This window comes from Sorex araneus, chromosome 5, assembly GCF_027595985.1.
Source record: "Sorex araneus isolate mSorAra2 chromosome 5, mSorAra2.pri, whole genome shotgun sequence".
Taxonomy (NCBI): domain Eukaryota; kingdom Metazoa; phylum Chordata; class Mammalia; order Eulipotyphla; family Soricidae; genus Sorex; species Sorex araneus.
In genome coordinates, this window is record NC_073306.1 from 129,521,654 (window position 1) to 129,544,395 (window position 22,742).

A 22,742-nucleotide genomic window follows, 5' to 3' on the forward strand; every position below is an offset into this window, starting at 1 on the left:
TGACAGCTGGGGACACCGTGGAATGTCTATCCCCGCTGACTCAGCCATCCCGCTGTGCATGGGCGCCCCCCCACACACCCGGGAGACGCGGAGACCCCGGCCCGGCTCAGCGGGTCACCTGATCCCGGGCGCCCAGGGGATGACCTGGGTCGCCGCGGGCCCTGACCCGCCTCGGTCCCCGCCAGCTCCTCCCCCCCCCGCCCCCGCGAAGACCGGGAGGGAGGAGGAGGAGGAGGGGGTCCCCTCGCTGGGCGAGCCGGTCACGTGGTGCCCGCGCCCACGTGACCCCGAGTCCACATGACTTCCCGTCCCCCGGGCACCTCCTAGAGTGCAAGGACGCGCGGGCGCAGAGGTGAGGGGCGCTCCGGCGGCCGGCGGGGGTCCCCGGGCTGCCCCGCGCGCGCGGCCCCCGGGCCGGGCGCCCCGCGGCGGCCCCCGAGCGCCGCGATCCGCTCACGCCCGCCCCTCCCGCCCGCGCAGATGGTCCGAGCCGAGCCGACGCCGCCGACCCGGCTGCTGCTGCTGCTGCTGCCGCTGCTGCTGCTGTGCTGCGCGCGCCGCGGCCAGGCCGCCCCCGCGCGGGACGAGATCCGGAGCCTGCCCGGGCTGGCCAAGCAGCCCGCCTTCCGCCAGTACTCGGGCTACCTCCGGGGCTCGGGCTCCAAGAGGCTGCACTACTGGTCTGCACTCTGGGCGGGCGGGGTGGTGGGGGGCTGCCCCAGGACCCCCCCCACCGCGGGAACCTCGGCCCCTGAGCGCCGATCCCCCTCTCCCCCAGGTTTGTGGAGTCCCAGAAGGACCCCCAGCGTAGCCCCTTGGTGCTCTGGCTCAACGGCGGGCCCGGCTGCAGCTCGCTGGACGGCTTCCTCACCGAGCACGGCCCCTTCCTGGTGCGTGCGGGCGGCCGGGGCACGGGGTGGCCCCTTCTCCACCCCACCCCCCGCCGCCGCCGCGCTCTCGCCTCCCCGGGGGCCGCCCGGGTGTCAGCCAGGCACGGTTCCCCCGTCCCTCTCACCAGCCCGTCCCCCTCCGCAGGTGCAGCCGGATGGCGTCACCCTGGAGTACAACCCCTATTCCTGGAACCTGGTACGGGGGCGCTGCGGGGTCCTGCAGGACGGGGAGGGGGGCCTGGGCGCCTGGGGGGGCCGCTTCAAGTTCCTGCCGCTCCACTCCCTCTAGATCGCCAACATGCTGTACCTCGAGTCCCCCGCCGGGGTGGGCTTCTCCTATTCCAGCGACAAGGTTTATGCCACCAATGACTCCGAGGTAAGTGTGTGTGCGTGCGCGCTCTCTGTGTGCTCTGTGTGTGTGTGTGTGTGTGTGTGTGCTTTGTGTGTGTGTGTTTCTCCTATTCACCAGTGACTCCAAGGTAAGTCTGGGGTGTGTGTGTGTGTGTGTGTGTGTGTATCTCCTATTCACCAATGACTCCGAGGTAAGTCTGGTGTGTGTGTGTGTGTGTGTGTGTGTGTGTGTGTTTCTCCTATTCCACCAATGACTACAAGGTAAGTCTGGTGTGTGTGTATGTGTGTGTGTGTTTCTCCTATTCCACCAATGACTACAAGGTAAGTCTGGTGTGTGTGTGTGTGTGTGTGTGTGTGTGTGAGAGAGAGAGAGAGAGAGAGAGAGAGAGAGAGAGAGAGAGAGAGAGAGAGAGAGAGAGAGAGAGAGAGAGAGAGGGAAAGAGAGAGAGACTGGGACTGTTCCAGGCCCGCCGTGGAGGCTGGTGTGTGTCACTGTTTGGGCCAGTTCCAGGCCCTGTGTGGGGCTCTTGGCCAAAGCGCTGCCCCTGACATCGAGAGCGGCGCCTGGTGTTGATCTCTCTGAGGTTCTGTGCGGCTCAGATATCAAAGCCCTGATTCCCTCTCCGGCCCGCCCCGGGCTCCCCAGGGTCCTCCGATTCCCCCTGTCCCACCCCAGGCCACCCAGAACCCCCTGATCCCCTCTCCCCTGCCCACCCCCAGGTTGCCCAGAGCAACTTTGAGGCCCTTCAAGATTTCTTCCGCCTCTTCCCGGAGTACAAGGACAACGCGCTTTTCCTGACAGGAGAGAGCTACGCCGGCATCTACATCCCCACCCTGGCTGTGCTGGCCATGCAGGACCCCAGCATGAACCTGCAGGTGAGGAGGCAAGGAAGCCTGCTGGTGAGGGAGGTGGCCAGCTTGGCCCCAGGCCCTCCCGGCACCCAGCCTCACGGTCACAGAGCCCTGGCAGGCCCTTCTCTGACCCACCTCCCAGCACTAGTCTTCGAGTGACCTCCCCCACCTCCTCCCCCGCAAACCAACCAGGGTTTCGGCTTCCGGATGGCTGGAGGTCAGGGTGGAGGTCGCGGGAGGCGCCTTCTCTCCCCCGAGAGGAGCTGAGCACCCCAACTGTTCACAGGGACTGGCCGTGGGCAACGGACTCTCTTCCTACGAGCAGAATGACAACTCGCTGGTGTATTTCGCCTACTACCACGGCCTTCTGGGGAACAGGTACGGCCGGTGGGCAACCCCCCGGGTGGAGCGGGTCCGGTCTGCCCCCCGGGTTCTGCCCAGATTAGGTGCCCGAGGCGGGGGCTGGAGTTCCTGGGAGAATTTGGTGCCTGGAGGCCAAGGCAGAGTCATCGAGATTGGTGGGCATAGAGGGCATCGGGCAGTGCCCTGGCACCGGGCGAGGGGTCCAGCCGGCCCGCCGTGGGCTTCATTCAGCGCGTGCGTCCTGGCCTCTTGCAGGCTCTGGTCTTCCCTGCAGACCCACTGCTGCTCTCAGAACAAGTGTAACTTCTACGACAACAAGGATCAGGAATGCGTGGCCAGTGTGAGGCTCTTCCCCACATCACCCCCACCCCGGGGGACGTGGGCGGCGTCTGTGTCCCCCTGCCATTTGCATCCCATCCTGCACCTTTGTGTCCTTTGCCATCCCCTGGCCATGCCCCCACAGTGCCCATTACCCCCTCCTGTGACTTTCTTAGCATCTCTGTTTGGGGGCCACACCGGCAAGTGCTCAGCAAGTACTCCTGGCTCTGCACTCAGGAATTAGTCCTGGTGGGCTTGGGGGGGTGAGGACCGTATGGGATACTGGGGATCGAACTTGGGTCGGCCATTAACGAGGCAAATGCCCTCCCTGCTGTACTAGCTCCCCAGAGCTGTGGGCCGGGCACTGCCCATTTGACCGTCAGGGTTCCTCAGGGCCAGGCACAAGGAAGTGGCAGTGGTGGCCTTCGGACGGGCCCCGCCATGGCCTCCCACTGAGCTGTCTCCCGTGGGGAAGGCTGGGGGTGGGGTGGTGCTGTAAGGGGAAGTGGGTGCACGATTGGCCTCGTGGTAAGTGACGGGGGTCAGCCTGGTGGCCTGCTCTGTCCTTGCAGCTGCAGGAAGTGTCCCGCATCGTGGGCAGCTCTGGCCTCAACATCTACAATCTCTACGCCCCGTGTGCCGGGGGCGTGCCCGGCCACGTGAGGTAGGCCCCCCTGCCGCCGTGTCTGCGCCCCCCCCCCCAGAGCAACCCCAACTCCGGAGGCCCTGACCACCGCTCTCCCCCCCTCCCCACCCCTCGCTTGCGCTCAGGTACGAGAAGGACGCCGTGGTGGTGCAGGACTTGGGCAACATCTTCACTCGCCTGCCGCTGAAGAGGGTGTGGCATCAGGTCTGCACTCCCACCCCTCCCCCGCCGCCCCCTGTCCCAGCAGGGCGGTTAGGCCCAGATCCTGATCCCACGTGTCCCCAGGCCCTGCTGCGCTCCGGGGAGAGGGTGCGCATGGACCCCCCCTGCACCAACACCACGGCCCCCTCCACCTACCTCAACAACCCATATGTGCGGAAGGCGCTCCACATCCCGGAGCAGCTGCCCCGCTGGGACATGTGCAAGTGAGCTGGGGTCACGGGCGGGCGGGGCCGCGGGCACGTGTGCCAGGGAGCTGAGGTTCGCGGGGACGTGTGCAAGCGATGGGGGAGGGCTGGGGGGCGCGGGATTGGCCCACTGGGATGTGCACGAGTGAGCTGGAAGGCACGGGGGCTCATGAGCACTGGAGAGCTTCCCTGGGTCTTCCCGCCATCACGTCACGTGGGGCTGTTTACCAGTTCCTCTTTTTTTGTTTGTTTTTTTGCTGGGGATGGAGCCCAGGGTTGCGTGCGTGCAAAGCACGCCCCTGCCCGGCCACTGAGCCTCCAGCACATCCCCAGACCCTCCGTTCCTTTAAGACAGGGCTCAGGGAAGGTGCCCAGAGCAAGAGTCCTGCAGGTCATAGCCCACCCGGGTCCAGTCTCTGGCCGCCCACCCATAGCATCCCCCTGAGCACCAGCAGGAGTGATTCCTGAGAGCAGGGCAAGCCCTGAGCACTGCTGGGTGTGGCCACAGGACAGGATAAATAAACAAAAACCACTTTGTTTGGGGCCACACCCAGCGGTATGCAGGAGCAATTGCAGCTCTCCACACCCTCTGTTGACAGCTGGGTTCACACCCGCTGACCCCTAGGTACTACGTGGCCCCCATTTGCACCCCACTCATCATAGCCACCAGGAAGTGTCCCTAACCTTTCCAAGGAAGGTGTCCGGTCCATCTCCCCCAACCCCCCCAGGTTGCAGCCTGGCTTTTTTTCTGCTGTCAAGGGCTGTTCCCAGCTTGGTGCTCAGGAGTCACCTGTGGGGACCATCTGGTGCCGGGGATCGAACCGGGGCCTTCCTCATGCTAAGCCTGTGCTCCACCCTTCGACCCATCTCCCCCCTCCCTCTCCCTGTCCCTGATCCTGTTTATGTGTTTTGGTTTGGGGCCACGCCCAGCAACGCCAGGGACTGAACCCGGGTCAGCAAGCAGCAAGGCACAAGGCAAATGCCTGAATGCCTGGATCATTTCTCGGGATCCCCATCTGGTCTTTATCCCCCCTCCCTGTCCGACGCCCACCCACCCACACCCTCCCCCCACTTTGCTCCCGCAGCTTCCTGGTGAACCTGCAGTACCGCCGTCTGTACCAAAGCATGAACACACAGTACCTCAAGCTGCTCACCACGCAGGTGGGTTCGGGCAGCCGGGCCAGCGGGGGGTGGTGGGGGGCCCTGGAGGGCACCCTGTGAACAGGGGCTTGGAAATTGGAAACTCCCGTTTGTGAGCTTTCCCTGAGCTCTGGCCGGCCCCGTGGTGCTTTCCTGGAGCGCACAGAGGGTTCAGCGCAGCCAGGCAGCCTTGAGGGTGAGGAGGGGCAGAATGTGCTGTGGATGGGCTGGAGAGAGCACAGCGGGCAGGGCACCCCATATGGGCCCCCCCACCCCGCTCAGAGTCATCCCTGAGCACAGAGCCAGGAGTAAGCCCTGAGCATTGCTGGGTGTGGAGCCAAAAAAACAAACAACAACAACAACAACAAAAATAAGTTGAGAATCTACCTGGATTAAGTCCCAGGAGGTTCGGGGCGGGCGGGAGCTGGGTAGGGGCTAGTGGCCAGCACGTGCCCTCTGAGGTCGGGTGTTCTGGGTGCAAGTGCCTTTGCTGGCCATGTGAAGACTCCAGGCAAGGATCTCAACCATTGGACACTCGACTGGGCTAAAGATGGGATCTCCCTGGCAGCAGGAGGCTGGCAGGTGCCACGGGCTTCTCGGAGAGCCTTGCATGACCCTCAAGCCATGAGCTGGGAGTAGCTGCCCTCTCTACTCCCCCGTCACCCCCCCAAAAAAGTTCCACGTGGATAAAGCACTTACAGAGCACTGGGCACAGAGGAAGCCGGCAGCATGCCTGCGTTTCCTGGCTCAGGCTGTCCGCCTGGGCGCCTGGACTCCGCTTGCGGGGAGCTTGGCCCAGGGCCCAGGCTGGGCTCATCCTAGAACCCCTGGGTTTGCTCTGGTCCTGCTGCAGAAATACCGGATCCTGCTGTACAACGGGGATGTGGACATGGCCTGCAACTTCCTGGGGGATGAGTGGTTCGTGGACTCCCTCAACCAGAAGGTGGGTCGGTGGCCGCGGGCCGAGGCTGGGCGGCGGGAGCCCAGGGCGGGGGTGGAGGGGGCCCAGAGGCTTGGCTCGGGACAGACCTGGAGTAGTTCAGGCTCTGAGGTCTCTCAGCAGGGAGGCGGGTGTGGGGGGGAAGGCGGGGTCCCGACCCCTGCTCAGTCTCGCTGCGGGGCCAGATGGAGGTCCAGCGGCGGCCCTGGCTCGTGGACTACGGGGACAGCGGGGAGCAGATCGGTGGCTTCGTCAAAGAGTTCTCCAACATCTCCTTCCTCACCATCAAGGTGGGCGGGGCTGGCTGAGTGGGTGGAGCTGGCGGGGTGGGCGGGGCTAGCGGAGTGGGCGGGGCGAGGGCTGGGGAGTGGGCGGGGCAGGCCTCATGAAGCTTTGCTCCTCAGGGTGCCGGACACATGGTCCCCACGGACAAGCCTCAGGCCGCCTTCACAATGTTCTCCCGCTTCCTGAACAAGGAGCCATACTGAGGCCAGCCGCGCCCTGCCCCAGAGGAGGCGCTTTTGTACGCCGCCGCCGCGCCTGCAGGCCGGCCCCGCTTCCAGAGCTGCGCCCCCCGCCCCCGCCCCCTGCACCCCAGTGCCTCAGACAGCTCCGGGGAAACCCGCACTTTATTCCTGACAGCCGGGGATGGATCGGGGGGCCCAGGGGCTGCCCCCCACCCCCGCCTCCTGCTGCTTCTAGAACATACTGAAGAGTCCCAGGAGGACAGTAGCTCAGGACAGCCCCAGGGAAGGAGACGGCCGGACTGGGGGGGCCGGCTGGCCAGACTGATTATGGAATTAAATTGGGTCCAGGTTAAACCTCTGTCTTCTCGCGGCCCCGGGTGGGGAGGTGATGGGGAGGAAGTGCAGTCCTGACTGACGCGGCTGCCCAGGGCCGGGGAGGGCTTAGGCAGCGGCCGCGGATGGTGGAAGGGTACTGGAGGTCCTGGGGTCCCTGGGGCCAGCGGGCCGGTTCTTCTCGATCACCTCTCGTAGCCCTTTGGCAAAGTGGAGGTCAGCCCCGATGGTCAGATAGCCCTGTGCGAGGGCAGAGAGGGGATTCCGTCACTGACGCCAGACCTCAAGGGGACCCTCACTCCAGAAGTCAGAAATGGTTCCCGGTGGGGCTCAGGGGAGCACTAGTGGTGGCAGGGATCGAACTCGGCTCAGCCACAGGCAAGGCAAGTGCCCTCCCCGCTCTACTCCCTCTCTGGCCCGCTAAGTAGTCATTTAAACTCTATGTAAATGACTGGAGCTGGAGCGATAGCACAGCAGGGAGGGCGTTTGCCTTGCACGCAGCCAACCCGGGTCCAATTCCCAGCATCCCAAAGGGTCCCCCAAGCACCACCAGGAATAATTCCTGAGTGCAGAGCCAGGAGTAACCCCCGTGCATCACTGGGTGTGACCCAAAAGAGAAAAAAAAAAAACATTGTGTAAAGGGTGCTAAAATAGGGCTGGAGTGATAGCACAGCGGATAGGGGCGTTTGCCTTGCACGCAGCTGACCCAGGTTCAATTCCCGGCATCCCTTATGGTTCCCTGAGCACCGCCAGGAGTAACCCCTGAGCATCGCCGGGTGTGACCCAAAAAGAAAACACAGGGTGCTAAGATAAAGGTAGAAGAATCGGCCTTTGTGCTCAAGGGGGTCCTCCGGAGGGGAGGGAGCGTCCTCTTAGCCAAGATGGGAAAGATTGGGGCGGCATGGCGGGTGTCCAGGGCCCGGTGGGAAGGAGCTGGGAGGCAGGCACGGGCGCCCTGGGGGCAGGGGGGGTCCCTCCCGGTCACCCCCACTCACCGCGTGGTTCGTCACCACCTCGCGGACAAAGTTGATGCCCTCGGGGAGGGGGATCTGCACGCCACGCCACGTCCGCTCTGTGGGGTATGAAAGCCCACTCAGCCCAGGTACGGTGGCCGCCTGCCCTCTGCTGCCCCCGCCCCACCGCCCCCCCAGCCCTACCATTCAGCATGGGCATCACCCCGATCTGCAGCAAGGTCTTCAGCGGTGCCTGCAGCGGGATCAGCTGGGAGGGGGACAAGCAAGGTCAGGGTCTCCCTGGGCTGCACCCCCCACCCTCCCCGGACCCTCACCCCCGCCCCCGCCATCTGTTCCCCACTCACGGCCAGCGACTCCAGTGTAGACTGGTTCGAGTAGATTCGGAACCTGTGCAGAGAGAGAGAGACGTGCCCTGGAAGCGACCCTCCCCCCAGATCCCCCCTCCCCCATGTGGTGCCTCCACCCCAGGGCCCCCGAGTTGGTCTTAGCTGGTGTAGAGCCTTGGGACAGTCATTTCCCGCCTCCTTGGCTCTCTTTGCTTTGGGGCCACACCAGTGGTGCTCAGACCTTACTCTTTGCTCTGTGCTCAGATCACTCCTGATGGGGCTGGGGAACCCTCGGTGGTGCCAGAGATCAAACTAAAGTCTGTATGGTGCCAGAGATCGAACCCAGGTCTGCCCCCCGTAAGGCAAGCGCCCTGCCCAGCCCCTCCGTGTAGACTCAGTCTATCCTGTCCCACCAATATCATGGTCACTGTCATCCCGTTGCTCATCGATTTGTTTGAGCGGGCACCAGTAACGTCTCTCATTGTGACACTTGTTGTTACTGTTTTTGGCATATCGAATACGCCACGGGGAGCTTGTCAGGCTCTGCCGTGCGGGTGCGATACTCTCGGTAGCTTGCCGGGCTCTCCGAGAGGGACGGAGGAATCGAACACGGGTCAGCTGCGTGAAAGGCGAATGCCCTACCGCTGTGCTATCGCTCCAGCCCCGTCCCACCACAGAGACCTTGAACCACTATCCCGTATTTTCTCACTTAACCCTTTGTTTTTTAATTGAAACTCTGAGAACAGGTGTCCAACCGAACAGTAGAATTCTGTGTCTGCCTGGCCGAGCAGTAACCACCAGATCCAGGCGGATGTAGGAAGGTGGAGGCCAGGACATGGAGGAAAGAGAACGTGACTGGGACTGCCCCCTGTGGCTGATAATCGGGCAGTACTGGCAGCTCTAGAACGTGGATGCTATGTTCACCTGGAGCTTGAAAAAACAGAGCTAGGCCTCGAGGCTCGAGATCACAAAACTAAGCCGGGCATTTTCTGCTGGCACCTGAGTTCTTTCCTCTGCTCCTTTCTGAGCACGATGGTGCTTGGGGGGGCCAAACCCGGGAATCGCAAGTGCCAAGCGCGTGGTCCAGCCCCCTGGCTCCTCTCCCCGCCCTGACCTCGCAGTGGACATACACAGTGGGACTGTTTGACTCCCCGGCCTCCTGGTGGCAGCAGGTTACACTCGCCATCAGGCCGGAGAGTACTGCCCACGGGGCCACTCCCTTGCACGTGGTGCCTGGGATTCGGCCCCTGGCATCCCGTAGGGGCCCCCAGCACCACCAGAACTGATTCCTAAGCACCGAGCACGCAGAACCTGAGCCAGGAACAACCCCCGGGCATAGCCCAGAGCCAACAAGGCATTTGCCAAGACACCCCCTGCCAGCCCGGTAGCTTTTGGCTCCTGAGCCCACCCCCATCCCCCCGGGTGCTGGGGGACCCGCCCACCTACCTGCGGAGGTCCAGCTGCGCGCGCAGGGCCTTCCCGCGCAAGGCCATCTTGGCGCTGAGCCGCGCGTCCTGCACACACGGGGCGGGGAGGGACGGCTGGGTTACCCGAGGGCAGCGGGCGCCCCCACCCCGGCCCTCGGCAGCCCCCGCTGTGATGCCCGCACCATGATCATGCTGGACAGCTGGACCTCGGTCTGGTTGGACGGGACCAGGGCGATGGTGACGGTGGCCGTGACCGCGACGGTGGTGCCCGTGGGCTTGATGGTGCAGCGCGGGGGCTCCGTGACCCGCAGCTCCAGCTTCAGCGGGGAGTTGATCACTGCAGGGGTCTGGGGACAGCCCACCCCCCGCGCCGGTCACTCAGAAGCCCGGGAGGAGGAAGGCCAGTTACCCCCTCCACGCCCCCGCCCGCCCCCGAGGGGCAGCAGAAAGCCTCATTGCACTCGCACCAGTGGCTGTTTCTGAGAATCCCTCCACCCTTCTCTTCCTGCTTTTCCTCTTTGTTCTCGGGCCGACTTGGTGCTTAGGGGTCTCTTCCCAGAGGGAGACGGACCTTTTTTTTTGGAGGGGATGTAGAGGCCACACCCGCTGATACTCAGGGCTTACTCCTGGCTCTGTGCTCAGGGATCACTCCTGGCGGGACATAGGGGACCATATGGGATGCTGGGAATTGAACTGGGGCTGGCCCTGTGCAAGGCAAACTCCGACCCCAGCATACTCATTTTTTTGAGATGGGGAAATCCAGGCACAGACAGGTCAAGCCACTGCTTGGTGACGTAACCAGGGCAAGACCCAGACGACGAACTAGGTCACTGGGCTGCAGAGTTCATGAGGAGAGGAGCGGCATGGCAGCTTGTGGTTTTTATTTTTTTCTTTTTCCTTTTGTCTTTTTTTTTTTCCTTTTGGGTCACACCCGGTGATGCTCAGGGGTTACTCCTGGCTCTGCTCAGAACACCCTGTGGGATGCTGGGACTCGAACTCGGGTCGACCACGTGCAAGGCAAATGCCCTACCCGCTGTGCTGTCGCTCCAGCCCCTCCTTTTGTCTTTTGGGCCCCACCCACGGTGCTCAGGGCTTACTCCGGGCTCTGCGCCCAGGGACCACACCCTGGCGGGCTTGGGAGAACCAGACGGGGTGCCAGGGGTCGAACCCAGGCTGGGTTCCCGGCAGACGCCCTCCCCGCTGTACTTGTGGCTTCCGAGCCCTGCCTCTCCCGGCTGCCGTGTTACTGCCTCTACACTTTCATTTTCTTTCATCCTCGTGACAGCCCCGCGAGGGAGGGCGGAGAGAAGCCCCGTGTGCTCACAGAGAATCACCCAGGTCCAGCCCACGTTCAGATCCAGCTCTGGACGGACGGACAGAATTGAGCCGGGTCTGAATCCTTCAGTGAGCACTGCTCCCGCGACACACACACACACACACACACACGCGCGCGCACACACACCCAAGCACACACACACCCGCGCACACACACATCCGAGCACACACACACACACACACACCCGGAACAAGAGGAAATAAGCGTAAATACGTTGCAGTGAACCCCCAGCTCCAGGAGGAGACGTGTAAACACGCCTGCCGTGGGGACACGTGGGACCCGGCCATCTGTCTACACCAGTGTCTGCCAAAGTGGGTGGTACTGTTGCCCCCAGGGACAGTGGAATGGTGGCTGGCTGCAGGGACATAGTAGCCTTCGGTATGATTTGGGCGGGGGGGGGGCGCTTGCTTTCTAGTTCACTTAGAGAAAGTAGATTGGGGGGGCGGGGGCTTACTGAGCCCTTCTATTCTGGTTTTTATCTTTTTTTGGGGGGGGAGGGTCACACCCAGAGGTGCTCAGGGCTTACTCCTGACTCTGTGCTCAGGGATCACTCCTGGGGGGACTCAGGGGCCCGTATGTGGGGTGCTGGGGACGGAGCCCGGCTGGGCATCCCACCCACTGTACTTCCGCTCTGGACTGTCCCTATATTTTTTTTTCCCTGAAAAGGAGGAAATAAGTCAAAGACGTTTGGGACCCTCTGTCCCCCGGGACCCACCCCGAGGTGCAGGCGTGTGCCCGCCCCCGAGTTGCGGGTGCCCCTGCCAGCACTCACCAGCAGGACGATGCTCCCGATGTAGGACGCCCTCAGCAGCATGTCCAGGTCGTGGGGCACCTGCACGGGGCCGTCGGGGTGAGGCGGCGGCATTGGGTGGGCACAGCCTCCCCCCCCCTAGCCTCCCCCGGGCAGCTCCGGCCGTACCTTGTCCCCCACCAGCGACAGCTTCAGGGCCCCCGCCCGGAAGTAGCTCTCCAAGGCCGAGTCGAAGAAGTGCTCGGAGAAGGCCACGTACACCATGCGCTCCTCCTCCTGCAGCTGCGGCTCCACGGCCTGGTTGCGCAGGCTCCAGGCCTCCTCCGCCAGGGGGAAGAAGGAGCCCTGGGGGGCGGGCAGGGTCAGGGGACCGGGTGGCAGCCAGCACTGGGCACCGGGTGAGCGGGGCAGCAGGGCCCGAGGCCGCCCGTGCAGGAGCCACACGTGCACAAAGCCGGGCGAGGGTGACCGGAGCGACCCCGGCCGGCCGGAGATGGGAGGCCGGGCCCTGCAGTGTCAGTGGCCGTCACTGCTCAGGGGCGGGACGGCCCGAGTGTCTGTGTCCTGGCCATAGCCCCGTTCCTTGGCCCCAGAGTCCACCCCAGAGACACACCTTCTTTTACGTTTGGGGTTGGGGAGATGGGATGGGGTCAGTGCTCAGAGGCTATTCCGGGCACCATGCTCGTGTCACTCGGGGGTGCCCAGGGTGGGTTGGGGTCAGTGCTCAGAGGCTATTCCGGGCACCATGCTCGTGTCACTCGGGGGTGCCCAGGGTGGGTTGGGGTCAGTGCTCAGAGGCTACTCCGGGCACCATGCTCGTGTCACTCGGGGGTGCCCAGGGACTCTATCCCGAGCCTCCCGCGTGCAAGGCTTGCACCCCGTGCGAGGAGCTCTCCCTCTGACGCCGAGGCAGGTCTCCCGGCCACGCTCCCATGCAAAGAGTATGAGGAGACAGAGAGGCTTTTAAGCCACGTGCTTCGGGTCCTGCAGCTACGGTGGTCACTGTCAGTGTTACCGCAGCTAAGGTGGTCAGTGAGAAAATGGGATCATGCAAGCAGCAGCTTCTGGGAGACAGGGACAGGCACAGCATGAGCAAAGGTCCTGGGACCCGAGAGGGGGCAGGTCAGGAAAAGGAGTAGCATAAAGTCAGAAAGACGGGGCCAAAAAAAAAAAAAGAAAGATGGGGCCAGGGGCTGGAGAGATAGTGCAGCGGGTATGGCGTTTGCTTTGCACGTGGCCGACCCGGGTTCGATTCCCAGCATCCCATATGGTCCCTGAGCACCGCCAGGCGTAATTCCTGAGGCAGAGCCAAGAGTAACCCCTGAACATCTCGCCGGGTATGACCCAAAAAGAAAAAAAAAAAAAGAAGAAAGACAGGGCCACACCAAGGAGGACCAAGGCGGGTGACCCGAGTTCTGCAAGTTGATCGTTTCTTGCAAGGGAGTGACCTCTGCAGAGCCCTGAGGGGCTGGAGCCCTAGCACAGCGGGGAGGGCGCTTGCCTTGCATGCGGCCGACCGGGGTTCGATCCCGGGCATCCCCATAGGGTCCCAAGTCCTGCCAGGAATAAACCCTGAGCATGGGAGGGTGGGGACCCAAACCCCAAACGCAGAGCCCAGTGGTGGAAGGTAAACGGGCAGCGCGGGGCGGGGAGGGGACTCGAGCGCTCGGGCACCAGCTTGGCAGGCGGGCGGGAGGCCAGGGTCAGTGTCGCACCACATGCTCCTGGCCCAGCTCCCGAGTGTTCCTGGGCGCACCTCCCCCAGACACGCCATGCAGGGGAGGGAGAGGGAGCCGGCTAGGTCAGACGGGGCACACCAACAGGAGAGCTTACCCGGAAATCCATGTCCAGGTTGCTGGCAGAGACCACCGGGTCCTTCAGGAGGGAGTAGTCGATGCCCACGTGCCGGTCCACGGGACTGCGCACTGCGGGGAGGGGCAGACATCACTCAGAGCTGTGTGATGCTGAGTGAGGTGCTCAGCCTCTCTGGGCCTCAGCTTGTCACCCATAAAAGGGGACTAGCATGGGGCCAGAAAGATAGTACAGGAGCCAGAGCAATAGCGCAGCGGGTAGGGCGTTTGCTTTGCACACGGCCGACTTGGGTTCAAGCCCCGGCACCCCATATGGTCCCCTGAGCACCACCAGGATTTATTCCGGAGTGCAGAGCCAGGAGTAACCCCTGAGCATCAATGGGTGTGACCCAAAAAAAGAAAAAAAGATAATACAATGGGTAGGGTGCTTGCCTTGCTTGCATATGGCTGACCCGGGTTCAATTCCCTATACCCCATATGGTCCCTCAAACCACCAGGAGCCACCCCTGAGCACAAAGCTAGGAGTAAGCCCTGAGCACGGCTGGGCGTGGCAGAAAAAAGGGGGGGGGAATAGTAATACTCTTTCGGTTTTGTTTTGGGGCCACACCAGGCAGTACTCAGAGCTTACTCCTGACTCTGAGCGCACCTGGTGGGGCTTGGGGGACCGCAGGGGGTGCTGGGGACCAAACCTTGGTCAGCCACATGCAAGGCAGGCCCTCTCCCCCCACACTCGGGCCAGTCCAGTGAATGAGATGGTCACAGCATCGCTCTCTGGTGCCACCCACCTCCTCGACCCTCCGTGCCCTGCCTGTGAGCTGCGGAGCCTCACTTCAGAGCTGGCACAGCCTGGGGGGCAGAGCCATAGCACAGTGGGGAAGGCGTCTGCCTTGTATGTGGCCCACCCAGGTTCGATCCCTGTCATCCCATATGGTCCCCCGAGCACCAGGTGTGGCTCCACCAACGAAACGAAACGAAACAAAACAAAACCCAGGCTGAAGTGATAGCATAGCTGGTAGTATGGTCCCCGAGCACCGCCAGGAGTGATTCCTGAGTGCATGAGCCCCCTCCTGGATACTTAGGAGTAACCCCTGAGTATCACTGGGTGTGACCCAAAAAGCAAAGCAAAAAAATAAAAAACAGCTCGGAGCAATAGCACAGCGGGTAGGGCATTTGCCCGGCGTGCGCTCAACCCGGGTTCGATTCCGGGTTCCCTGGACACCGGGAGTGATTCCTGAGTGCAGAGCCAGAAGTAACCCCTGAGTATCACTGGGTGTGACCCAAAAAGCAAAGGAAAAAAAAAGGGTAAATGAGAGCATAACTGTGTTCTATCTCTGGGGCCGAAGCAATAGTACAAATGGGGAGGGCATTTTGCCTTACAAGCGGCTGATCCGGGTTCAATCCCCAGCATCCCATACGGTCCCCCAAGCACCGCCAGGAGTAATTCCTGAGCACAGAGTCAGGAGTAACCCCTGAGCATCGCTGGATATGACCCAAAAAGCAAAATAAATTAATTACATTAAAATCTAAAAAAAATTTTTTTAATAAAAAGAAAAAAAAAACCAAGACCAAAACCAAACAAAAAAAATTAAGTTGACACAGCCTGGGCAGAGGAAAAACACACGTAAACTAAGCATCAGAAAACGAGCACCGGGCCATGGACACCAGGGAGCTGACCACTACCCCCTGGCCACACTCACAGCTGTCTCGAAGGGACTCAACCAGGCAAGCCTGAGAGAACTTTCTAGGGCTGTCTGGGGGCCCAGGGCTCTTCCACAGCTGAGCTTGGGGGGTGCTCGTCTGCTGCTGCCCGCCAGCTGAGCCCCCCCCCCCCGCCCTCTCACCCCCCTGCCTGGCGCAGAGCCTGCCCGCCGCCCCCAGTGCCCACTCACCAGGCACCGTTTCCAGGAGCGAGTTGAGCAGCACCGTGCCGGCATGGAAGAGCACCGGGCAGATCTAGGTGTGAGGAGCAGGGTCAGGGCCTTCCCCAGAGGGCACTGTCCTCGACTGACCGCCCCGTCCCCTGCCATGGACTGTCCCAGACTGACCCCCGTCCCCTGCCATGGACGCACCTGTTGGTTGAGGAGGAAGCGCATTCCCGAGGTGATGAATGAGGAGAGGATTTCGTACAGTTTCCTGCAAGGGGGAGAGGAGAGGGGAGGGGAGGGGGCAGGGGAAAGGAAAGGAGGGGGCCAAAGACAGGGAAGGGGAGGGGAGGGGGAAAGAGGGAAGGAGAGGGAGGGGAGGGAGAGGAGGGAAAGAGAGGGAAGGGGAGGGGAGGGGAGGAGAAGAGAGGGGAAGGAGAGGGAAGGGAGGACAGCAGAGGGGAAGGGGAAGGGGAGAGAAAATGGGAAGGGGTGGAGAGAGGAGAGGAGAGGCCAGTGAGGCCAGCCACCCCTCCATGCCCAGCCCAGTCCAGGCCCAGAGACAGGGAACCCCTCAGCTTCAGCCTGAGTCACTAATGCCTCTGTGGGGTTTTCCACGATTTGGGTCCAAATCCTCACTTCAGACCATTCTGAAGGCCAGTCCCCAGGGAGCCTGCACGGAGCAGCCCCTCTAGGTGCTCACTCCTGCCCTCTGGCCCGCTCAGTGCTCCTGCTCTGCCTTTCCCCGTTTGGGATCCGATGCCTCTTCCTTCAGGGAGTCTTCCCAGATTGCCTGTGTGTGAATCCCTCAGTATCTTCGTGGTGTTTCGTCTCTGTTCTCTGAGCTCCTTTGGGGGTCCTGGAGCACGCGCTTTGTGGGGACACCGAAACTTCAGGACTGGAGAGCTGGCTCAGAGGCTACAGCACATGCCCTGCATGCAGGAGCTCCGGGTTCTGGCCTCAGCCCCTCATGGTCCTGTGAGCACTGCCGGGAGTGGCTGCTGAGCGAGCACTCTCCGCCCGTAAATCCACAATATGCCGGCACCAGAATAAACCCTACGCCCTCCCCACTTCTGGAAGAGCTTCATTACAGGAGCTAGAGCTGCCAGTACTGAGAGTCCAGCTGTGCACACAGCTGCTCTTCCCAAGGGGCCGGTCACTCATTATGGGCCAGAACGGCCCACCCTGTGTCCACAGAGGCTGTTTCACACCTATTGGCGCAAAGACTTCTCACAGTGTAACACTGCACTGCACTGTCACACTGTCGTCCCGTTGCTCATCGATTTGCTCGAGCGGGCACCAGTAACGTCTCCATTGTGAGACCTGTCGTTACTGTTTTTGGCCTATCGAATACGCCCCGGGGAGCTTGCCAGGCTCCGCCGTGCGGGCGGGACACTCTCAGTAGCTTGCTGGGCTCTCCGAGAGGGGCAGAGGAATCGAACCCGAGTCGGCCGCGTGCAAGGCAAACGCCCTACCCGCTGTGCTATCGCTCCAGCCCCATATGGCTGTACCATGGGAAATTTTCTCATTTGAATTGGGAGACATGATCTTTTTCAGGAAACTTCTTTCTTGTCATGTACAAATGCTGACTGTCATACTGACTAGGAATATCCATCAGGAATCATGGGGGGAAAGAATCTTAATTATTTTTTTTTTTTGCTTTCTGGATCACACCCGGTGATGCACAGGGGTTACGCCTGGCTCAGGAATTACCCCTGGCGGTGCTCAGTGGACCATATGGGATGCTCGGAATTGAACTCAGGTCGGCCGTGGGCAAGGCAAATGCTCTACCCACTGTGCTATTACTCCAGCCCCCAAAAATCTTAATTTATATTGCTTTGAAAAGAAATGTCTTGGGGTGGGAGTAATAGCACAGCGGGTAGGGCATTTGTCTTGCACATGGCCAACCCAGGTTCGATTCCCAGCATCCTATATGGTCCCCTGACCACGGCCAGGAGTTAATACCTGAGCGCATGAGCCGGGAGTAATCCCTGTGCATTGCCAGGTGTGACCCAAAAAGCCAAAAAAGAAAAGAAAAGAAAAAAAAAGAAATGTCTCAGTAATTATAAAATTGTTTATGTATTACTTAAATATTTTGGTGATTTATTTATATATAAACATATTTATACAGGTTGTACTTCATCTTCGAAACGCCTTGTAATTTTGCTTACTCAACAAAAATGAGTAATTATACATTACTCATAATGTATTGTAAAAATATATATGTTTGGGAACCAAAACAGTACAGCAGGTAGAGTGCTTGCCTTGAACATGACCAACCTGGGTTCGGGCCCTGGCATCCCATAGGGTTCCCCCAAGCCCACCAGGAGTGATTCCTGAGTGCAGAGTCAGGAGTAACCCCTGAGCACTGCTGGGTGAGACCCAAAAAGTAAAAACTAAATTTTAAAAAGAAAGCAAGGTTCTGGGGTCAGAGGGCGCTTGCCATGCACCTGGCAGACCTGGGTTCTATCACCAGCACCACATACGGTCCCCTGAGTGATTCCTGAGCACAGAGGCAGGAGTAACCCCTGAGCACTGCCAGGTGTGGCCCCCCAAAAAAAACTTCTAAAAGGGATTTGCTAGAGACTGACAAAGTCTGGGGCTGGAGCTATAGCACAGCGGGGAGGGCGTTTGCCTTGCACACATCCGACCCAGGTTGGATTCCCAGCATCCCATAGGGTCCCCCGGAGCACTGCCAGGAGTAATTCCTGAGTGCATGCATGAGCCAGGAGTAACCCCTGAGCATCACAGGGTGTGACCCATAAAGCAAAAAAAAAAAAAAAAAAGACAATGTCTTACCTGAAGGTGCCCCCAAAGGCCGCGTGCATCCTGGCGACAGAGGCCTGGCAGGAGACATTGGACACGCGGATCCGGCCAGTGGCGTCCCTGGAGAGCTCCAGCCCCGTGCGGATGGACAGGCCCTCGGCAGAAGCGTTGATGTAGCCCCCGTCATAGCTGCCAAGGGCGGGGATGCTTCGTGTTGACCACCCCTTCGGGGCTTAGCTGAGTCTTGGCTACACCCACCGCCCAGCTCCCGGGCACCCGATCCCTCCTGAAGACTTCTGCAATTTTCCCCTGCTCTTGCGGGGACCCGCGGCGCTGAGGACCCGCGCACGGGGAGAGAGCCCTGGGGCGACCCCGCGCCCCCCGCGCCCCGGGGGGCTCACAGGAACCAGTAGAGCAGCTGCCTGCGGAAGCGCAGCCCCAGCGAGGCGTTGGCGATGTGCAGCAGCAGCTCCCGCGCGGGCTGGAAGTGGAGCTCGGAGGACGTCAGCCGCAGCTCCGTGACCTGCACCCTGCGGGAGCCCGCGGTCAGGCCGCCGCGCCCCGCCCCGCAGGACGCTCCTCGGGGGCAGCTGCGGCGGCTGGAAGGCGCTTTTCCCTCCACGCCCCCCGCGAGCGCCCGCCGTGAGCGTGAGCCAGGCAGGGCTCCATCCCCAGCGGCCCTGCGGCGCCCCCACGCGGCGGCCCAAAGCCAAACACCCCCAAAAATGGGAGTTTCACCCCAGCTCTTTTTTTTTTTTTTGGGGGGGGGTTACACCCGGTGATGCACAGGGGTTACTCCTGGCTCATGCACTCAAGAATTACTCCTGGCGGTGCTCAGGGGACCATATGGGATGCTGGGAGTCGAACCCGGGTTGGCCGCGTGCAAGGCAAACGCCCTACGCGCTGTGCTATGGCTCCAGCCCTCACCCCAGCTCCTGAGTCTTATTAGGTGCACCTTCCTTCCCCTCACACCCCGAGGCCGCCGGATCTGGCGTTTGTTTTATTTACTATGATTTGGGGACGCACACCCAGCAGTGAGTACTTGGGGATCACTCTGGGGGGGCTGCACGTAAGGCAAAGGGCCTGCCCTCAACTGAGTCCCGTGAAGACTCTGATGCCCGGTTTCCCTTTATTCTAAATCACAAGTCGAACATTTGTCCCCCGACCTTCTCCACTCTGCCTCGGACCTCGGCCCCCCACTCTCACCCACAGAAAATGTCCAGGTCTTTGCACCCCAAACCCACAGATTCCATCTCCCTATGTCGTCCTTCCTGCCCTGCCTCCCTCCCCCACCCCGTCTCTCTGTCTCTCTTCCTGATCCACGCCCGGTGGTGCTCGCCCGGCGGTGCTCCCGGCTCAGCACTCGGGAATCGCACTTGGCGGGCCTGGGGGACCATAGGAGATTCCCGGGGATTGAACCCAAGTCGGCCGCATGCAAGGCCAAGTGTACCTGCTGTACTCTCTCCAGCCCCTACACTTTCTTTTCCTTCCCCCCCCCCCACTTTATTTAAACACCGTGGTTTGCAAAGTCGCTCACGATGATCTGTTACAGGACTTCACTATCCCGACACCGATCCCACCACCACTGTCACCTTCCCTCCGCCACTGTCTTTTTTCTAACCACCCCTCAAGTCTGCCCTAGTAGCAGTCCGGCCCCTACATTTTCTTGGAGTTGTTGCGGTTTGGGGCCACGTCCAGAAGTGCTGGGAGTGGAAAGTCCCTCCTAAAGGGGGGGCTTATTGGTGCTGGGGGTGAACCCCAGCCTCCCGCAGGCAAAGGATGGGCCCTGCCCACGGAGCCCTCAGCGAGGGGACGCAGTCTGGGCTCCGCTTCGCCCCTAGCCCCGCCCCACCGCTCTCGAGGCCCACCCCCGGGATTGGCCACGCCCAGGCACTCTCTAGCCCCACCCCTTAGGATTTACCACGCCCCAAGCACATCTGGCGCACCACCCCCTGATTTTGGCCACACCCACGCCGCACTCTCGAGGCCCACCCCCGGGATTGGCCACGCCCCATCACACTTTCTAGCCCCACCCCCTAAGTTTGGCGACGTCCCCCCACTCTGGAGCCCCACTCCCTGAACTTGGCCACGCCCCGGCCATCGGCTCTCGAGCCCCGCCCGCTGGCCTTGGCCACGCCCCGGCCATCGGCTCTCGAGCCCCGCCCCCTGAGTTGGCCCCGCCCCGCCGCGCTCTCGAGCCCCGCCCCTTACTCGGAGATGTTGTAGTAGAAGTGTCCCTCTCGGCCCCGCAGGTCGGGGATGGTGATGGTCTCCAGCTCTTGCTCCAGAAAGCGCAGCCCCTCCTGCTTCACTGAGGCGGCAGTGGGACCCGTAACTCCCGCGCCCACGGCCGGGCGCCCTCCCCGCCACGCCCCGAGCCCGCCGCCCGGCCTTACCCAGCTCCAGCGCCTGGGACGTGATGCGGATCTTGCAGCCCGGGAGCTCTGCGCGAGCGCCCGCCAGCAGCGCTAGGAGGAGGGTCGCGAAGAGGGCCATGGCGAGCCAGCCTGGGGGTGGGGGGAGGCCGCGGGGTCATCCGGCCGCTCACACCCACGCCTCGGGCGTTCGCCAGCAGAGGGGGACTCCGGAGAGGTGGCACCCCGTGCTAGTGCTTCCAAGGGGCAGATGCAAAAACTGAGGCTCAGGGAGGGGAAGCCGCCTGGGACTCGGGCTCGCAGCGGCTCTGGGGCGCGCGCGCGAGGGAGGGGCAGCCTTGATTCCCTCGTGCAAGCACCATGTGACGCTCTGGTGGCCCTCCGGGGGACGAGGAGCCCCCCCTTCCTCTCCTTCCGCGGAGGGCGCGCGAGGCTGGCCCGTTACCATGGCTACGGCCGCACGCGCATTCCTGGGGGGTGGCACACGGTCTCCCAGGTCTCGCGCCGGAGGAAACGCGCCGCGGGCGCGACCCCGTACTCCCGGGTCCTAAAGTCCCAGCCGTGGGGATCCTGCCTGGTTCCCCCCACACACCCCGCCAACCCCACCCCACCCCAACCCCGGCTCAGCGCCCTGCACCCCGGCCGCCGAGGGGCCGGGGCTGCCACTCACTGCGGGGTCGCCGGGGCCGGCGCGCTGGGGATCCGGCGGCGGGGACTGAGCGGCGGCGCGCCCCGCCGCCTTTATAGAGCCGGCCTCCCCGACCCCCCTCCCCGCTCCCACTCTCCCCTCCTCCCTCGGGGGCTGGGACGGACGGGGCGGGTCGCTGGCCGCCCGGAGGGTGGAGCGGGCCGTCCCGAGCCCCGTGACCAGGCGGGCCGCTGTCAAGACGAGTGGGGGGCCCCCCCGAGCCCGGCGCGCGGAGGGGGAGAGCGGCCCCCGGGCAGTGCCCGCCGCCCTGGCCCCTCGCTGCAGGGTCCTGGGCGAGTCACTTGCTCGCCTGCGGTGTGTCCTCAGACCGGGCAGTGTGCGTGAGACCGCGGCCCACAAGGGGACCCGCAGGGACCCTCAAAGCCGCGCCCAAGCCCCTGTTCCTTCCCCTTCCACCCCAATCAAGACGCCTCCCGCCAAGTTTTGTTCTGGCCGCCCCCTTTTCAGAGACTGCCTCCCTCACAGCCTGGGGGGCAGACCCGTAGGGACCAGTCTAGGTCCCTACACTCGGACCCCCGAGTGAGGTGTGTGGGACTGTGGGGCTTTTGTATTTGCTTATTTTTGTGTTGTTTGGGGGGGCACACTGCGTGGCGGTCAAGGGCTTGCTCCGTGTTTAGGGGTGGCTTCTCAGCAATGCTTGGGGGCACCATGTGGTGCCCGGGATTAAACCCAGGCCTCCTGCATGCAAAACAGCCCTTTAAGCTACTTTCTGGGAACCAGAAATATCGAAGGGCACTTGCCAACCCCAGTGTAATCCCCAGCACCACATACGGTCCCCTGAGCATTGTCGGGAGTGATCCCTGAGCACTGCCAGGTGTGGCCCAAACACTGAATGGGGGTCGGCAGGGGAGGCAGCTATTTCCTGAGCCCAGCTGTGATCTGGAGGTCAGCCGTGGGGACAGGACGGGGACAGAGAAGGTCCTCACTCCTGTTACCAAGCAGATGTGGAAGAATCCAGAACTATGCTGTGCTGTGAACACATACTGAGCACCAAGCACTCTCCCAGGCAGGACCAATTTTGTTCTTTTGTTGGTGCTCACGGGGGACTAAGGGGTCCTAGGGGTAAGCTCAGGCCTCCCCCCACGCAAAGCAGGCGCACTAGCACCTTGAGCTGTTGTCCCACCCCCCGTGTGAACTAATGTAACCTTCACCAAGGCCTGTGAGCGCGGTTCTAGGCTCGAGCCAGAGGCAAAGACCGACAGGTGGCCGCCGAGAACCGACCGTTCCTAGAAGGAAGGGGACCATGTGATTGTCCACCAGGGTTCAGGGCCTAGACTGTCCATCCGCAGGACTCCTTACCTGGGCAGCACTGAGTCTCAAAGACAGTCTCAGAGAGGCCGTCTCCTGGGAGGGCCACACTCCGACACTACCCAGGAGAGCTGCGACTGAGGATGTCCTGAGGATGGAGATTCTGGGTTTTTTTTTTTTTTGCCTTTTGGGTCACACCCAGCGATGCACAGGGGTGACTCCTGGCTCTGCACTCAGGAATTACCCCTGGCGGTGCTCAGGCGACCCTATGGGATGCTGGGAATCGAACCCGGGTCGGCCGCGTGCAAAGCAAACGCCCTCCCCGCTGTGCTATCATTCCAGCCCCAAGGATGGAGATTCAGGCACCCATGTGCAAAGCCTAAACTTTGACGCTTTAATTTGGGGGCTTTGGGGCCCTACCTGGACTGGGTGTGCTCAGTTTGGGCTGGT

The 22,742-nt window shown here is 62.2% G+C and overlaps 2 protein-coding genes across 3 annotated transcripts; one reads left to right on the forward strand and one right to left on the reverse strand.

Moving 5' to 3' along the window:
* The first annotated feature begins 232 nt into the window (after positions 1 to 232).
* Positions 233 to 6,728, forward strand: CTSA (cathepsin A). Its single transcript, XM_004618749.2, has 15 exons — positions 233 to 352; positions 481 to 680; positions 779 to 890; positions 1,036 to 1,086; positions 1,180 to 1,266; positions 1,962 to 2,117; positions 2,380 to 2,471; positions 2,712 to 2,796; positions 3,347 to 3,438; positions 3,546 to 3,624; positions 3,706 to 3,845; positions 4,913 to 4,988; positions 5,821 to 5,910; positions 6,093 to 6,197; positions 6,312 to 6,728. Exons 2-15 carry the CDS (start codon positions 481 to 483, stop codon positions 6,393 to 6,395), a joined length of 1,449 nt encoding a protein of 482 aa, XP_004618806.2. The 5' UTR covers positions 233 to 352; the 3' UTR covers positions 6,396 to 6,728.
* On the reverse strand, positions 6,519 to 21,115 carry PLTP (phospholipid transfer protein). 2 transcript variants are annotated; one of them, XM_055138711.1, is made up of 16 exons: positions 21,006 to 21,115; positions 20,357 to 20,467; positions 20,172 to 20,271; positions 18,362 to 18,490; positions 17,994 to 18,149; positions 15,402 to 15,465; positions 15,222 to 15,285; positions 13,355 to 13,446; positions 11,690 to 11,866; positions 11,543 to 11,602; positions 9,617 to 9,781; positions 9,454 to 9,521; positions 8,026 to 8,068; positions 7,865 to 7,928; positions 7,703 to 7,779; positions 6,519 to 6,947 (listed from the first exon to the last, which is right to left on the reverse strand). In XM_055138711.1, exons 2-16 carry the CDS (start codon positions 20,454 to 20,456, stop codon positions 6,816 to 6,818), a joined length of 1,491 nt encoding a protein of 496 aa, XP_054994686.1. In that variant the 5' UTR covers positions 20,457 to 20,467; positions 21,006 to 21,115; the 3' UTR covers positions 6,519 to 6,815. The 2 variants fall into 2 exon arrangements, with proteins under 2 accessions (XP_054994686.1, XP_054994687.1); XM_055138712.1 differs by lacking the exons at positions 20,172 to 20,271; positions 21,006 to 21,115 and having other exon boundaries at positions 20,357 to 20,889.
* Between the last annotated feature and the right edge of the window lie 1,627 nt (positions 21,116 to 22,742).

Coding starts and splice junctions, on each gene's coding strand:
- PLTP (XM_055138711.1), bottom strand. CDS start 20,456: ATGGCCCTCTTCGCGACCCTCCTCCTAGCGCTGCTGGCGGGCGCTCGC. Junction 18,491..20,171: donor TTCTACTACAACATCTCCGA/GTAAGGGGCGGG, acceptor GGGCTCCCGCAG/GGTGCAGGTCACGGAGCTGC. Junction 11,603..11,689: donor TGTCGCTGGTGGGGGACAAG/GTACGGCCGGAG, acceptor GGCCCCGTGCAG/GTGCCCCACGACCTGGACAT.
- CTSA (XM_004618749.2), top strand. CDS start 481: ATGGTCCGAGCCGAGCCGACGCCGCCGACCCGGCTGCTGCTGCTGCTG. Junction 1,087..1,179: donor ACCCCTATTCCTGGAACCTG/GTACGGGGGCGC, acceptor CACTCCCTCTAG/ATCGCCAACATGCTGTACCT. Junction 3,439..3,545: donor GGCGTGCCCGGCCACGTGAG/GTAGGCCCCCCT, acceptor GCTTGCGCTCAG/GTACGAGAAGGACGCCGTGG.